The 16,328-nt window shown below is 41.3% G+C and overlaps 1 protein-coding gene and 1 non-coding gene across 9 annotated transcripts; one reads left to right on the plus strand and one right to left on the minus strand.

Annotated features, from left to right (window-relative positions):
- Positions 1 to 3,240: 3,240 nt before the first annotated feature.
- LOC129623972 (U6 spliceosomal RNA) lies at positions 3,241 to 3,344 on the minus strand. Its single transcript, XR_008700713.1, has one exon. It is a non-coding gene; the product is annotated as a U6 spliceosomal RNA (small nuclear RNA).
- A 5,573-nt stretch (positions 3,345 to 8,917) lies between these two features.
- TPRKB (TP53RK binding protein) lies at positions 8,918 to 15,248 on the plus strand. 8 transcript variants are annotated; one of them, XM_055539639.1, is made up of 5 exons: positions 8,918 to 9,118; positions 11,457 to 11,616; positions 12,766 to 12,888; positions 14,186 to 14,362; positions 15,059 to 15,248. In XM_055539639.1, the coding sequence occupies exons 2-5, from the start codon at positions 11,476 to 11,478 to the stop codon at positions 15,143 to 15,145; spliced, it is 528 nt and encodes a 175-aa protein (XP_055395614.1). In that variant the 5' UTR covers positions 8,918 to 9,118; positions 11,457 to 11,475; the 3' UTR covers positions 15,146 to 15,248. The 8 variants fall into 8 exon arrangements, with proteins under 8 accessions (XP_055395614.1, XP_055395610.1, XP_055395612.1 ...); XM_055539635.1 differs by having other exon boundaries at positions 8,919 to 9,118; positions 11,454 to 11,616; XM_055539637.1 differs by having other exon boundaries at positions 9,103 to 9,232; positions 11,454 to 11,616.
- The last annotated feature ends 1,080 nt before the right edge of the window (positions 15,249 to 16,328 follow it).

Genomic DNA, 16,328 nt, shown 5'->3' on the forward strand with positions numbered 1-16,328 from the left:
AAACCTTTGTTTGCTCAAGAAAGGGTGTAACTGTCATGACATCATAAGCCTTGGTAGATGTTTGATGAATGCTTGGGCAGATTGGCTTCATTTTTTAAGCCTCTGGTTTTGGGGTGTTGTGTCATAGAGTGATACTGCCGGTGACGCTTGTTTGCCCTGTTTCATAAATGAACATCTTGTGGAACCTGACGCCAAGGAGGTGCTCTAACTAACTCGCCTACTCCCTGGTCTGTGTCTCATGAACTCAGGCTGCTACCCTTCATCGAAATGGTGGCTCAGAAATTTTTTTTTTTTCTACCCACCACATTTAACAGAGATACAAGAGTTTTTCTTGCTAAAAGGCTGCTCTTGTGGAATTGTTTCTTGCATATATCATGAACTCTCCACTTGGAAAGAAATTGGAGCAGGACAACCGGTGAGGCAGAAAGAGAGCCACCAGGGGCAGGCGTGGGACTCCAGCGAGCCTACTATTCTACAGAGTTCTTGGCCAGCAGTTTCTGAGGAGGACGTTGCCAGCACAGTGTCATGTAAGCAGTGCCACCTGGGAAACCATCTTCGATCCTGTGGTCCTCCCTGTCCCCATCTCATCTCAGTTGTCGACACAGTTTGTTGAAAACCACGCTCCTCTTGTGTCTTGTTTATTCTTCAGCACACTGGTTTTGGCTTCGGCTCACAGCATACCACTGAAAGACTTCTGGCTAAGGGGACCGGCAACTTCCTCTTTTAAAGGATGTGTCGTGGTCTGTTTAAGCTTTTATGTTTTTTATTTTCATCACATCAAAACACACATATAAGAAAAACACACACATGAACATAGTTTAAAATTCAAATAGTTCTACTGAGATTTTTAAGAAAAAGAGCAGTCTTCCCATTGGCACACCTGTCCTACCCCCTGATTGTCCCTCCCCAAGGGCAACACTTTATGCATTTTTGCATTATTATCTAATATTTACCTCTGTTCTCTAAATACTAGGCTTATACGACCAATTCTTGATTTTTCCGTTCCTAGTACTTTCTGTTGATTTCCTTACTGTAGAAGATGAGTATTTTTTAGCTCTTTCATATCATTTTTCCACATACACACTCCTATTCCCCGCATATTTTTAGTGTAGTTATTTTCCACCTTTTGGTTACATTACTATCCTAAGGTAATGTTATTTTCTAGGTGAGTGTCTGCCTCTGAACCAGGGTGTGCCATGGCTATTCTTGCACCACTTTCACCCTACGTTTTTTTTTTAATTTTATTTTATTTTTAAACTTTACATAATTGTATTAGATTTGCCAAATATCAAAATGAATCCGCCACAGGTATACATGTGTTCCCCCATCCTGAACCCTCCTCCCTCCTCCCTCCCCATACCATCCCTCTGGGTCGTCCCAGTGCACTAGCCCCAAGCATCCAGTATCGTGCATCGAACCTGGACTGGCAACTCGTTTCATACATGATATTTTACATGTTTCAATGCCATTCTCCCAAATCTTCCCACCCTCTCCTTCTCCCACAGAGTCCATAAGACTGTTCTATACATCAGTGTCTCTTTTGCTGTCTCGTACACAGGGTTATTGTTACCATCTTTCTAAATTCCATATATATGCGTTAGTATACTGTATTGGTGTTTTTCTTTCTGGCTTACTTCACTCTGTATAATAGGCTCCAGTTTCATCCACCTCATTAGAACTGATTCAAATGTATTCTTTTTAATGGCTGAGTAATACTCCATTGTGTATATGTACCACAGCTTTCTTATCCATTCATCTGCTGATGGACATCTAGGTTGCTTCCATGTCCTGGTTTTTTCACCCTACATTTTTGTGTCTTTTCCTGTGGCCCTAACGTGGATAGGGTAAACACATCAGACTCTGTTTGTTTGAAATCTTTCTTGGGTTGATTGGATTTGTTCTTGACTTGGTCTAGGTTGGACACTGTTTGCCAGGGCTGCCATAAAAAAAATCACAGACTAGGTGTCTAAAACACTGGATATTTATTTTCTCACAGTTCTGGAGGCCAGAAGTCCATGATCAAGGTATCAGCAGAGCTGGTTTCTTCTGAGGTCTCTCTCCTTGGCTTGTAAATGACCATCTTGGTCATTTGTCTATACATGGTCTACCCTCTGTACCTATGTCCAGATTTCCTTTTCTTTATGGAAACCAGTCACACTAGATTGTGCCCACCGTAATGAACTCATTTAAACCTAACTTTTTAAAGACCCCATCTTCCAAGTACAGTCGCATTCTGAAGACCAGGTGGTTGGGACGATATCAACATACAGCTTTCGCAGGGACACAACTCAACCTATGACAGGTACACAGTGGCTGTTCTCTACACCGGGGGCACAGCTCTTGCCCTGGGATTTCTGTTTGCCTTCACCCTGGTCATTTCTTCTGTGCCCCTTCTGTTTCCTGGATCCATAGCTGCTGCTTTCATTGTTTACTTCCCTGTGTGGTGGAGCATATTCTTCCATGGTTTCCCAAGGATTAATGGGATGCAAACTCTTTGAGGCTTTTGCATGTCTGAAATGGGTTTATTTTATTCTTCACTGCATTGATAAGTTGATATGCTATACATTTGTAGGTAGGCAGTTTAAAATGCATTTATTCATTATTTTTCCATAGTTCATTGTTGCTATTTAAAACCCTGTGCTATTCTGATTTCTGTGCTGCAGTCCATGGGGTCACAAAGAGTGGGACACAATTGGGCAACTGAACAACAGGAACAATTCTGATCCCAGAACTTTTATTTGTGACCTGTAATTTTTATTCCTGAAAGCTTTAGGATCTTTCTCTCAAGTGTCCTGAAATACCATGATATGACTTACCATGGGTAAATTTTTGGCTGCGCTGGGTCTTCACTGCTGCGTGAGGGCTTTCTCTAGTTGCAGCAAGCAGGGGCTACTCTGTTGAGGAGTGCAGGCTTCTCCTGTTGCTGGTCATAGGCTCGAGGGCACATGGGCTTCAGTAGTTTCTGCTTGAGGGCTCTAGAGCGGGGGCTCGGTTAGTTGTGCCTCACAGGCTGAGTTGCTCCACAGCATGTGGCATCTTTCCAGATAAGAGATCGAACCCATGTCTCCTGGCATTGAAAGGTCAATTCTTAACCCCTAGACCACCAGGGAAGTCCCTAGTGTGGGTATTTTTAAAATTCATAATGCAAATGAGGCCTTCCAGTCTAGCAGGCTATGCACATCATTTCTGGGAAATGTTTTTCACTTTATCTTCTCTATATCTTACTTCTTTTTTTTTTTTTTTAAAGTGGAACACTTCCCCAATTTGCATGTCATCCTTGTGCAGGGACCATGCTAATCTCTATATTGTTCCAATTTTAGTGTATGTGCTGCTGAAGTGAGCGCTGCCTTCTCTGTTTTCTTTTGGGGGAACTTCTATTAGTTGACTATTTGATTTTCTGAAATGTACCTCTTAAGTTAATTGTATTTTTGTCTCTTATTTTCCATTTTTAATCTTTTTTGTTTTTTTTAAATCACAAAATTTTTCTCAGCTTTATTTCTACCCTTCTATTGGTTTTTTGCTACATATTTTATATCTATTTTTTTCTGCTATATGTTTTTAATTTCCAATAGCTAGCTCTTCTTTTCTGAATGGCTATCTTTCCCTGGCACTTCATTCTTTAATTTTTTTTTTAATGAATGCATTATCTTTTCTCTCTTTATAAAGTTATCAGTTTTTAAGTTTCTTCTGTTCTCTGTATCAGCTGTTTTTGGTTTTGATTTTCTCCTGTTTGTTGATGCCTTTCTCTCTTGTTAGATGTGATCTTGGAATGTCTGGTGATCTTTGCCTGTTGTTTAGAACTTAAGATTCGAGCACTCAGAGCGGATGGAAACTGCTCATGTATGGCAGACTTGTCATAAGGCGGTCACTCACCTTGTTATTTTTGTTTAGCTTCCCCTCGCTGCACAGAATCAGGTTTTATTTTTCTCCATTTTTTTTAAGCCCTTAAAATTTTTTTTTATTTTTGGCTGTGCTGGCTCTTCGCTGCTACACAGGCTTTCCTTTCACTGCAGCGAGTGGGGCTACTCTCCAGATGCAGTGCACAGGCTTCTCACTGAGGCGGCTTCTCTTGTGGAGCACGGGCTCTAGGGCTCCGGGGCTCTGGAGCGGGGCTCCAGAGCGCAGGCTCAACAGTTGCGGTGCACAAGCTTAGTTGTTCCGAGGTACGTGGGATCTTCCTGGACAAGGGATCACTCCTGCATTGGCAGGTGGATTTTTTACCACTGAGCCACCAGGGAAACCCTATTTGTCTCCATTCTGACAGTTAATATCTTTGAAAGTTTTACTGTACTCTCTCATCTACCATTCATCATCCCTCCCCTTCTCTTGTGGGTTTTTAATCTTTGGGAGTTTATCTGTTTTGGTTGGGTTTGGGTGGTGAGTAGAGATATAGACATGAGTTCAATCTAGCCAGTATAATGAGACTTTGTCAATTAAATGAGTTTTGGATTTAACATCAGTCTGGTAAGCTTGATTTTTAAGGCATCACATCCCAGAATTGCAGGCCACTCAGAGCCCCAAGTCATGATCTGGACCCACACAGTCAACTACAGACACTCCTACTATGGAGAAAGCCCTTCCTAGGATCCTGTCTGAACCACCTTTCTAGTGTAATTCTAACAGCTGCCCCAGAATTACATCCTAAAACAAACTCATGAATGTTATTCCCCTCTTGGAAATTTTGAATGGCTTATGGCCTTGAGAATCCATTTCCAACTCCTTGTCAAGGCCTTGTGTGATCTGACTCCCAGCTGACTTTTCAAAGCCTCTGCCATGTTCCACTCCATTCTTCAGTGTGCCTGCGGTTCTTGAGCACATACACATTTATGCCACAGTATCTTCGTCTTTCAGATTGTTTCTTGGCTGTAACAGCTCTCTTGCAGCCTCTATGGGCAAATCATTCTCGAAGCCCCATCTCCTCAGTAAAGCCATCTCTCCTAACCTTACCCACCTACTGAATTACTCCTTTAGCTACAAGGTACTTTGTAGGACTAGTTAGCATTTATTTCATTTATATCATGCTGTGTGAAATACAGATTCCAAGAATGGTCTCCTCCTCCTTCCTGAAAGTGCCATCTGCCACCTGGCCCATGCTCCCCAGTTTTGCCTTTGCAGGCAAACCTAGCACGCCCTAAGCTGACTGGAGCCCAGGTTAAACTCTGGGCCTGCATGGCCCTTATAGCCCCCACATGAAGCTCTTTCTATCAGCCATCCCTCCACTTTGGAGTTGGAGGAAATGCCGCGTCAGGCCACAAGCTCTGGCTTTATGAGCTGCCATGGAAGAGTGAAATGATGTATAGAAGTGTAGAGCAGTTGACTCCCGTGTGAGGAGCCTTAAATAATGAAATGCAGAAGAGAGAAGGGAGGCTGGCAGGTGAATTCCCCCTCCATTCTCCCTTCTGTGGAATACTCTTGGAATGGCTTTTCCTTCCAGGCCTTCCAGAGAAGAACCAACCTACTGAGTGAACACATACGCCAAACAACCTGTCTTTTTGGCTCACTGTGAAGCCTGTTCCTCACCCTCACCTCTCTATTCTTATATACCCCCAATAGAATTGTTATTTAGTCACTAAGTCATGTCTGACTCTTTGCGAACCCACGGACCATAGCCCACCAGGCTCCTCTGTCCATGGGATTTCCCAGGCAAGAACACTGAAGTGGGTTGCCATTTCCCTCCCCACAAGTAGGTGGTAGTGGTTGCCACTGTATCGACATTAATGACTTCAGCAATTGAGAGTAGTTCTACTAGAACTACCTCAAGAGACCAGCTGTGACCACATACACAGAGATTATAAGGGAATATTAATAGCATCAAAGAAAACGGAAACATTAGAGAGCCCTCTTTCCATCTGCTAGAGGTTATGTTCAAGAGAGAACATTTTCAACAGCCTGACACAAGGCATTTTTCTATTTTCCTTATGAAGTGATTCAGCAAATTTAATTTCCGTTTTATTTAAACTATTTTTTTTATTGAAGTATGGTTGACTTACAATGTTGTGTTAGTTTCTGCTGTACAACAAAGTGAATCAGCTATACATATATATTGAATATATATTCTATTCCTTTTAATATTCTTTTCCATTATGGTTTATCACAGAATATTGAATATAGTTTCTTACGCTATACAGTAGGATCTGTTCTATATAAATGATGGAATCACAGGATACACTATTTTTATGTCTGACCTTTTTTCAGCATAATTTTGAAATCTGTCCATGTTATTGTATGTAGTAATAGCTGACTTCCTTTTTACTGCCGAGTTGTGTTCCATTGTATGGATATACAGTTTGTTTATTCACTTAACAAGGGTTTGGGTTGTTTCCAGCTTTTGGTGATCACAGACAAGTCACTTTGAACTGGACAACTTTTTTTATGTCTATTTTTTAATCAACTCTACTGATAAATTTTATAAGATGTACTCTTTAAAATGACATAATTTGATGAATTTTAACAGTAGAAACAGTATCAGACTTTATTTTTCTGGGCTCCAAAATCACTACAGATGGTGACTGCAGCCATGAAATTAAAAGACGCTTACTCCTTGGAAGGAAAATTATGACCAACCTAGATGGCATATTCAAAAGCAGAGACATTACTTTGCCAACAAAAGTTCGTCTAGTCAAGGCTATGGTTTTTCCTGTGTCATGTATGAATGTGAGAGTTGGACTGTGAAGAAAGCTGAGCGCCGAAGAATTGATGCTTTTGAACTGTGGTGTTGGAGAAGACTCTTGAGAGTCCCTTGGACTGCAAGGAGATCCAACCAGTCCATTCTGAAGGAGATCAGCCCTGGGATTTCTTTGGAAGGAATGATGCTAAAGCTGAAACTCCAGTACTTTGGCCACCTCATGTGAAGAGTTGACTCATTGGAAAAGACTCTGATGCTGGAAGGGATTGGGGGCAGGAGGAGAAGGGGACGACAGAGGATGAGATGGCTGGATGGCATCACCAACTCAATGGACGTGAATTTGAATGAACTCCAGGAGTTGGTGATGGACAGGGAGGCCTGGCGTGCTGCGATTCATGGGGTCGCAAAGAGTTGGACACGACTGAGCGACTGATCTGATCTGAACACAGGTTCCCTCGTAATTAACACCACATCAGGACATAGAACATTGGCTTCATCGCAAAGGTTCCTTTGGTTTTTTTTTTTTTTTTTTTTCAGTGTCTCCCACTTCCCCATCCCTAACAACCACTAATTTGCTTTCACTCTAGAATAAATTTGCTATATTTGCAATCCCTATAGTTTTGTAGAAATGGAATCATACAGTAACAATTTTACTTTGCTTTTTTGCTGAGCATGTTTTTAGATTGATCCGTGTTTCAAGTATGTTCATTCCTTTTATTACTGAATAGTATTTCCTGACATGAATTTACCACGATTTGTTTATCCATTCATGTATTATTGGGCATTGGGTTGTTTCCAGTTTGGGGCCATCATGAGTAAAGCTGCTATGAACATTCATGTTCAAGCCTTTGGGTGGACATGTTTCACTGCTCCTGGTTAAATACCAAGGAGTGAAACTGCTGCGAATGGTTAAGTATGCACGTGCAAGGGAGTGTGCTCAGTTGTTTCAATCGTGTCCGACTCTTTTTAACCCTATGGACTGTAGCCCGCCAGGCTCTTCTGTCCATGGGATTCTCTAGGCAAGAATACTGTAGTGGGTTGCCATGCCCTTCTCCAGGGGATTCTCCTGACCCAGAGATCAAACCAGCAGTCTCTTGTATCACCTGCATTGGCAGGTGGATTCTTTAACACTAGCGCCATGCATTTAATTTTTAAAGAAACTGCCAAACTCTTTTCCAAAGTGGTTACACTATTTTTATTTTATACTCCGACTAGCAATATGTGAAGGTTCCAGTTCTGATGTTTGACGACACTTGATATTTAAAATTTTTAAGGTCTTTCAAATTTTAGCATTCTTATGGGTATGTAGTAATAACTCATGTTTTTAATTTGTATCTATTTCCCTGATGACTAATGATGAGCATCTTTTCATGCTTTTATTGGCCTTTCATGTATCTTTCCTAAAATGTGTTCAATTGTGTCATCTATCCTTAATCAGGTTGTGTCTCTTACTATTTTCGAATTGGAGTTGGTTATATAATCTGGATACCAGTCTTTCCTCAGAATAATTTCATATATATTCCCACTGGGCTCAAGCCACACGGTTCTCTTTGCTCTTTCTTAAATGAGGCCATATCTGTTCTGAGTCTTTTAACTCTCTCTGTTCCCTGGAATTGCTGCTCTTCAGATACACACAGAACCTGCCTCCAGACCTCCTCCAGTCACAAATGGCCCTTTTTGGTGAGATCTTTCTTAACCTTCCTATTTTAAATAGTAATACTCATGGCCTGACATTACCCCCTATTCTCTAGTTTTTTCTCCATAGCACATATCTATCCTATTTATTATTTACCTGTCTTTTTGTTTAAAGAAAAGTATTGACCCAGATGAGCCCCCAAGCATAAAAAACATGGAAGAATAACATGTTAGAATAATATGGAAAAAAACATCCATTTAGCGGATGACCTCGTCTTTCGGAGGCTGATACACTCAGGGATGGCAATCAAACCTGTGAGCCTGCTGGATGAAGGGGTTGTACTGTCACTTCTCTCAAGTACCCTAGGCAGATCGCCGAGCGCTTTCGGCTCCAGATCCTGGCCAAGTGGACCTCGCCCAGAACAAGAAAAAACTAAGTCCTGCTTGCCTCGAAAAAGAACTGTGGAATCTCGAGCAGCGGAGACATGTAGAGCTCATCGGAGCCATTACTTTTCTTCGCATAGGATGAAACACGATGTCTCGTTCAAGGCTAAGCGGCTTAAGGAGGCGGCGAAGACCCACACTCAAGCTTCCGGCCCGGCCGGAGGAGCCTCGCCGCCACTCTCATCGGAAGTGGAGGACCGAGCCACTGCTCCCCTTCGGGTCAGCAGACGCGACTCATGCCGGCGAAACACTCTGTGTAAGGAGGTAGCCGAGAACCTTCCTCCGACCCCGACCTGAAAAGACGCTGCAGGGTCTGGGAGGGCGAGGAAGGAGCGCAGCTGCGGCCGATCTCCCGGAAGTTGAGGGCTTTGTTTCCGTGGGGGAAGATCTTACGAGACGGACAGGGACGCGACGGTGAGTACTCCCGGCACCACAGCCCTGGCCGGGTCGGGCGGTAACTGGAGACCAGTGATTTTCCAGATGATACCTGTGATTCTCGGCGCCCTCGTTTATCGAGCGTTTGCCAAGGTCGGGTCCTGGGATGCAGCCCGGCAGTGATCGGCTCAGCCTCCCTTCGAGGGCGGACGATACAGCATTCTGATGAGCCTGAGACTCACCAAAGTTGTAACAGAGGAGGTCGTAGAATAGGACACTGGTCCTGGGGTCCTGGGAGCGCTGGTAAATGGGCTCTTACTGGCCAGTCGAAGGGAGGGAGGATTAATTCAGAGTAACTGCCTGTCCGAGGGGGCGTGCTGGGTAGGGACTGGGGGTGGTGACAAGCTGGAAGGGCCAGTGCGGCGGTAGGGAAATGAGCGCGGTCTGCAGGGGTGAGCTAGGAAGCGGAAGAGAGAGGAAGGTCTCAGATCACAGAGTTTGGGACCCCGTGACATAAAGGGACTTTATAGCAGGGCAATATTTGGTGTACATTTTGAAAAGATCACTTTGACTCTCGGGTGGAGGCTGGATGATAGGAGGGAAGGAATTGTGAGGCGACCTCTTCTAGGAGGTCACCGATGTTGAGGAGAGAAGGTGGCCAACGGCGGTGGCAGAGTAGGTATGGAAGAGAATTGGACCCTTTAAAAGGATACTTAAAAGTTGAGAAGAGTTTTGCATAAGATATGGGATTTGAGTGGGAGGTAAGTATCCAGCGATGGTTCGAAGTTTATGACCTAAGTGAGTGAATTATATGCTATGCTATGCTAAGTCACTTCAGTCGTGTCCGACTCCGTGCGACCCCATAGACGGCAGCCCACCAGGCTCCCCCGTCCCTGGGATTCTCCAGGCAAGAACACTGGAGTGGGTTGCCATTTCCTTCTCCAATGCATGAAAGTGAAAAGTGAAAGTGAAGTCGCTCAGTCGTGTCCGACTCTTAGCGACCCCATGGATTGCAGCCTAACAGGCAAACCAAAACCATTTTTGACGTTTGATAGGCGCCCTTTTCCCCCTACTGTAAAAACAAAAACCACAAAAAAATTGTTTCCTCCCTGGTTATATGTACTCATTATCTTTTGTGTGCTCACTGTAGAAAATTAAGAACATGCAAAAATATTTTTTCTAGAAAACAAAATTATCTGTAATTCTGCTACCCAGGATGGCCATAATAAAAATTGTGTAGCCCTGTTGTGCCAAGACATTATTCACAATTTTATTTTTCCAGATTGTAACAGAAAAAATCAGATGTAATTCCAGCAAATCAAAGATAACCTTTTGTTGTTTTTTTCAGTAGTTTTCTTTTTGTGTACATTTTTAAAAACCCACATATTATGCACATTTTGTGTTTTATTTTCCAATCAGATGTTAAGCACTTAATGTTATTTATTACTGTATTTACACATCCTTAGCTACTCTTCAAGACTACAGTTTTTAGTGGTTGATCAGGAAAGCCACTGTAGTTGGGCCTAATACTAGTTAGGTAGGTTTTCAACCTTTTACTCTTAGGATGATAAGAAAAACATCTTATTACATAAATCTTCAGATTGCCAATGTATTCCTTCAGAAAAATGGTGGAGATAAAACTTCCTAGGTAAAAGGATAAAGTGAACCTATATAAAATTGCTCCACCTAAATATCTCTCTGAGACTTGAATTGAAATTGTTTTAAAGATTATATTTTTGCAGTGCTTAGTTTTTTCATTCAAAGATAGATTATGTCTCTCCAGTTATTTGTTGTTTATTCTGCTTTTGTTTTTGTATATATCTTGTTCTTTCCTTGTTAAATTTATGTCTTTAAAGGGTGTTACTATTTAAGAATTGTACCCTCTGGGCTTAAATTCCCATGTATGTAATGAATATCTTTGAGTTGTGTCATACTTTCTTCCATAAGATTGTTTTCTGCCTTATATTTATGTCTAGATGCTGCCAAAATATAAATAAAATGGTGAGATTAGAAAGCTAAAAATACTAAGTTGGAGTGAGGTTTTCTTAATGCTGTAAGTAACCTGTGGTCTAAAAAGTGTTTGGTATCCTGCTCCTAGTTGTTTGTTGAGAAGCTCCCCCTCATCCAGAGCCTGCTTTATCTGTACAACTAGGGGACCTCGTGTTGCCCTTGATCCTTTCCCAGGAAGGAAGCTAAAACAGCTTAGCAGAGTTAGGAAGACAGTCTGTCATGAGGCTGCCAGATGTTTTGGGGTGGATTTTTCAAGTTTAACAGTTCTACATTGTATTATTAAAGTTATAATACTTTAATTGTGAGCAAGGATATTTGTTAGTGACTTACAGTTGTTAACTTTTGGTCTTTTGGTCTTGTGCAGTAGCATCCTGCTTATCTATGCAATGCAGTTAACACATCAGCTGGACCTATTTCCTGAATACAGGGTGACCCTTCTGTTATTTAAAGATGTAAAAAATGCTGCGGCCTTGAGAAAAAAGGCCATGGAAGGTGCCATTGATGGCTCATTAATAAACCCTACAATGGTAAGTACTCATGGCAATGAGTGAGCTTTATGGGGAGTTTAAGAATCTGATGATTTTTCATGATGTTATGGGTTAGCCCAAAATCGTTATCTTCAAGTAAAAGGACTTGTCTGACCTGTAGAGTGGATTCAGATTTGGCCAGCCTTCAATTTAACAGTGAGTAGAAGCCAAGTCGGAGAAGGCAATAGCACCCCACTCCAGTACTCTTGCCTGGAAAATCCCATGGACGGAGGAGCCTGGAAGGCTGCAGTCCATGGGCTCACTGAGGGTCAGACACGACTGGGCGACTTCACTTTCACTTTTCACTTTCATGCATTGGAGAAGGAAATGGCAGCCCACTCCAGTGTTCTTCCCTGGAGAATCCCAGGGATGGGGGAGCCTGGTGGGCTGCCGTCTATGGGGTCACACAGAGTCGGACACGACTGAAGCGACTTAGTGGCAGCAGAAGCCAGGTGCTGAGCCCCGCCCTAGGAGACATGAAAGGTGGTCTCCCTCTGATATGATGGCTGATGCCTAGATATCCATCTTCTTGTGTGACCTAGAAAATCTCTGTAAAGGAGGCATTGCACAGTGGTAGAATCACCAGGACTTAAATCCCAGTTATGCCATTTATTACAACTTTGAGCATGTGGTAGCCAGCCTTTATACAGTGCTTATTTGAGTTCTTTGTATATACTGCTAACTCACTTAATCTTTACAACAACTCTATGAAGTTGTGAGATGATTATCTGCTTCTAAAAGATAAAATGCTAAGGAATTTGCCCAGGTTCCCTTGGTGGTAAGTGGCAGAGCTGAAATTCCAATCCATTCTTTGCCTTGGTTTCCTCATTTATTGCACATGAAAATAATAGAAGATATCAAATAGGGTAATTTTGAGTAGAATAGAAAATAAAGTTTAAATGTTGAGTATATGGCCTTTCCCATAATAATGGTCCTCAATAAGTTGTTTTAAAACTTTTTGTGTCTTAATTGCCTGCAGCTGTAAAATTCTGTGATTTTTCTAAGCACCTAGGCCCTTGAGATTTTGGCAATTTTGAAAATATAGAAATTGTGATGAAGTAAAACAGCCTGACACTGGAGGGTACAGGGCATTATTCTTCAGAGTACTCCAGATTCTTTGTATGTAATTTTTTCTGTTCTCTTTGGTAGATTGTTGATCCATTTCAGATAATTATGGCCGCAAACAAAGCAGTTCACCTCTACAAACTGGGGAAAATGAAGACAAGGACTCTATCTACTGAAGTTATTTTCAATCTTTCCCCAAATAACAATGTAATTAATATGGAATATATACTTTCTTTATATCTGTTGACCTTGTCATGGTAGCCTGTGTGTGACTCAGTGTTGGGTTGGAGCCTGTTGCTGGTAACAAACCAAAATAACAGTGAAGAGTGAGTCCTGGACAGAGCGTTGCGGTTTAGCATTGCCTCCTACCAGACAAGTAAGCTTTGGAGTCACTCACATGAAGTTTAGCTAAATTAAGTGAGGATAGTTTTATTTGTCCTTCCTGACATACAGAGTCAGGAAAATGCTGTTTAAATCTCATGATAAAAAATTAGGCGTGGGTATTTGTGTGTTACCATGCACGTCTTTCGTTCTCCCTATACATTCTTTGAGGATAGAACCACGCCTTTTCCATATACCAGAAGGCTGCTGGTACCTAGACTAGCTCTTAACACATGCTCATACACGCGGTACACAGGAAGAGTTTGTGTTTGAGATACTGATAGTAATCAAAGTGTTTGAGTTAAAAACATTCCACCTGCACATATTTAAAAAAAAAAACAACTAATTTTGCTGACGAAGTTTAATTATTACTACTACTAAACACAATCAAGTACTGCCATGGAGAGAAAGGTTAGGAAACCTGTGGCATGGTTTAAAATACAGATGTTTGAAAAATCTATAAAATGTGTAGTAATAGAATTCCCCAGTATCTTGGGGAAAATTACTGGGTAATTGTTTCTTTGAGATCGCTGAAATAACTCAAGAGACTGCAGTTCATAAACATGTGTTGAGCTTGTCCCTGTTCCAGTCTAGGGTCAGAAATGTTCCCAAGAAAGGCAGATGAACAAGACAAAGTTCAAGTGCCCTAAGATAATTGATATAATGGAATAATAATGCAAATCTGTGGGAACAAAGAAGCAATTCATTCTATAAGGAGGAAAGTGCTAAAGGAGTGACATTTGAGCTGGACCCTTGAAAGATGAAGGCAGTCCAGGAGGAGGACAAAGTGCAGGCACAGGCAAGAAAAGTAAGAAAGGATGGGAGCCCCACGGCCCCACTGGCTGGAGGGCAGGAGGGCGTGGTGAGAGTCACTGGGTCCAGGGGAGGGGCATTGGTGCATCCAGTCAAAGTCCAGGCTTGATTCTATGGCAATGAGGTGCAGCTTTGAGCAGGGAGTACTCCAGAGGCAGAGGTGGTAGAGATTAGGAAGGGACATTGCAAGACTGTAGGCAGAGAGAACCGCTAGGATATGAAAAATGAGAATCTGACCAGGAAAGGCTGCAAATGGGGAGAGGTTTCAGATGTTGAGACTACTGATTTTATTGTCTTTTTCACCCGTTAGATTTCAGAGGCCTTGAAAAAATTTGGTATCTCAGCAAATGATACTTCAATTCTGGTTGCTTATATTGAAGAGGGTGAAAAACAAATAAATCAAGAACACCTAATATCTCAGGTAGAAGGTCATCAGGTTCCTCTGAAAAATCTCCCTGAAATAACAAATATTACAGAAGTCAAAAAGGTTTGTAAACCCGTATTTTTAGAAAGAGCATGATAGATGTGGAATAATACTGTTTGCTTATTGATCACCAATGCTTCTATATTGTTTTAACTTTTAAGAAAGGTTAATAAGAGTCTGATGCTGGGAGGGATTGGGGGCAGGAGGAGAAGGGGACGACAGAGGATGAGATGGCTGGATGGCATCACTGACTCGATGGACGTGAGTTTGGGTGAACTCCGGGAGTTGGTGATGGACAGGGAGGCCTGGCGTGCTGCGATTCATGGGGTCGCAAAGAGTCGGACACGACTGAGCGGCTGAACTGAAAAATGATTAGACATGCAAAGAAATGCAGATTTATGTAAGATATAATTAGAAACTTAGTTGGTAAAGACATTCTTTTAAAAAGAATAGATAACTTTAGATATCAAGCTTACATTTGAAATATAAAATATAGTATGAAGTTAATGTCTAGATGTGTGCTTTTAAAATTGGTACAAATGTTTTGATGTTGAGCGAGTTATCACTATAACTGCAGTTGAAACTTTTGACATAAGTGATGAGTTGCTGTCTACTTTGCATACCTTAATCACATTGTGATTCCATCCCATTATCCCAATAATTGAGTAATAAATTAGGTCACATATATGTATTTGTATAATGGAAATTAGTAGTGCATGAATATGTCAGCATGTCGTAATCTGTCTTTTATGCTTACAGGTATATAAACTATCTTCACAAGAAGAAAGTATTGGAACATTATTGGATGGTATCATTTGTAGAATGTCAACAAAAGATGTTTTGTGAAATGACAGAAATATTAAAAAATTTTCAGCTTTTATACAAAACATTCATTGTTTTTCCTAGATCATAAAATCTATTATGTTGTAGAAAGTTTTAAAACACAGAATGGTAACAAAGGAAAAAAAAAAACCACTCCTGGTCCTACCTTTTCATATTTTAAAAGATAATCACGGTTATTGTTGTTGTTGTCTTTTGTTTCTGTCCAAATATATTTTATTTTTATATAATTTGAATAATTGCAAACATTTATTGACTGTCTACAATATACTAGGTTCTTATCTAAATGACTGTGTATCCATCAACTCACACGCTTGCACTTAATTCTGGCTACTCCAGCATCACCGTTCCAAGCCTCCTGGTTCCAAGTTTTGTATGCAAAAATTCACTTAATTATCACAGCATCATATGAAGTAGGTTACTCCCATTAGAAGGTTGTACAAATAATAATGTGCGCAAGGTCACACAGCTAAAAGTCATGTCTTATAAATGGTTTGGGATTTTTTTTTTCATATTTTGTCTTAAAATATGGTTGTGTCAGTCAAGATAGAGTAGCTTGCAGGCCGTATGTTAATGTTTTGCTAAGTTTGCTTGTTCTTGGTCTTTTCTCTGCGTGGGCAAACACTTCTTTTCTGAAATATTTGAAAGTAAACTGCAGCCCTTGGGGGCACTTCATCCCCCATTGTATTTAGTTGTCATGTCTCTCTCAATTATTTTTTAATTGAAGGAGAATTGCTTTACAGAATTTTGTTGGTTTCTGTCATATCAACAGTCATGTCTCTTTTAAAGACTCCTTTAATCTAGAACTATTTTTTTTTTAAAGGTGATGTTGACATTTTTTGAAGAGTACCCCAGATGTCTTTCAGAATTTCAGAATGAGTTTGTTCGTGATTCAAGTCAGTTTAAATATTTTGGAAAATGATACGTAGATTTTGTGTCCTTCCAATTTTACATCACTGGGAGGCACATAACGTCACCTGGCCTCATCACTGGTGATACAGTTTGGTCGCTTCGTTAAGGTGGTACCCCAGACTTCTCCAATATGAAGGCGTCTTTTCTCCTGACGCTTAGGGAGAAGTCAAAGCTGCCCTAAAGCTCAAAGTGCCTGTAGCCAGGATTAAAACTCCAGGTGACCCCTGATCTGTGCTCCTAATGGCTCCACACAGCCATCACTATCACCCTCCTGCCT

This window comes from Bubalus kerabau, chromosome 11, assembly GCF_029407905.1.
Source record: "Bubalus kerabau isolate K-KA32 ecotype Philippines breed swamp buffalo chromosome 11, PCC_UOA_SB_1v2, whole genome shotgun sequence".
Taxonomy (NCBI): Eukaryota; Metazoa; Chordata; class Mammalia; order Artiodactyla; family Bovidae; genus Bubalus; species Bubalus kerabau.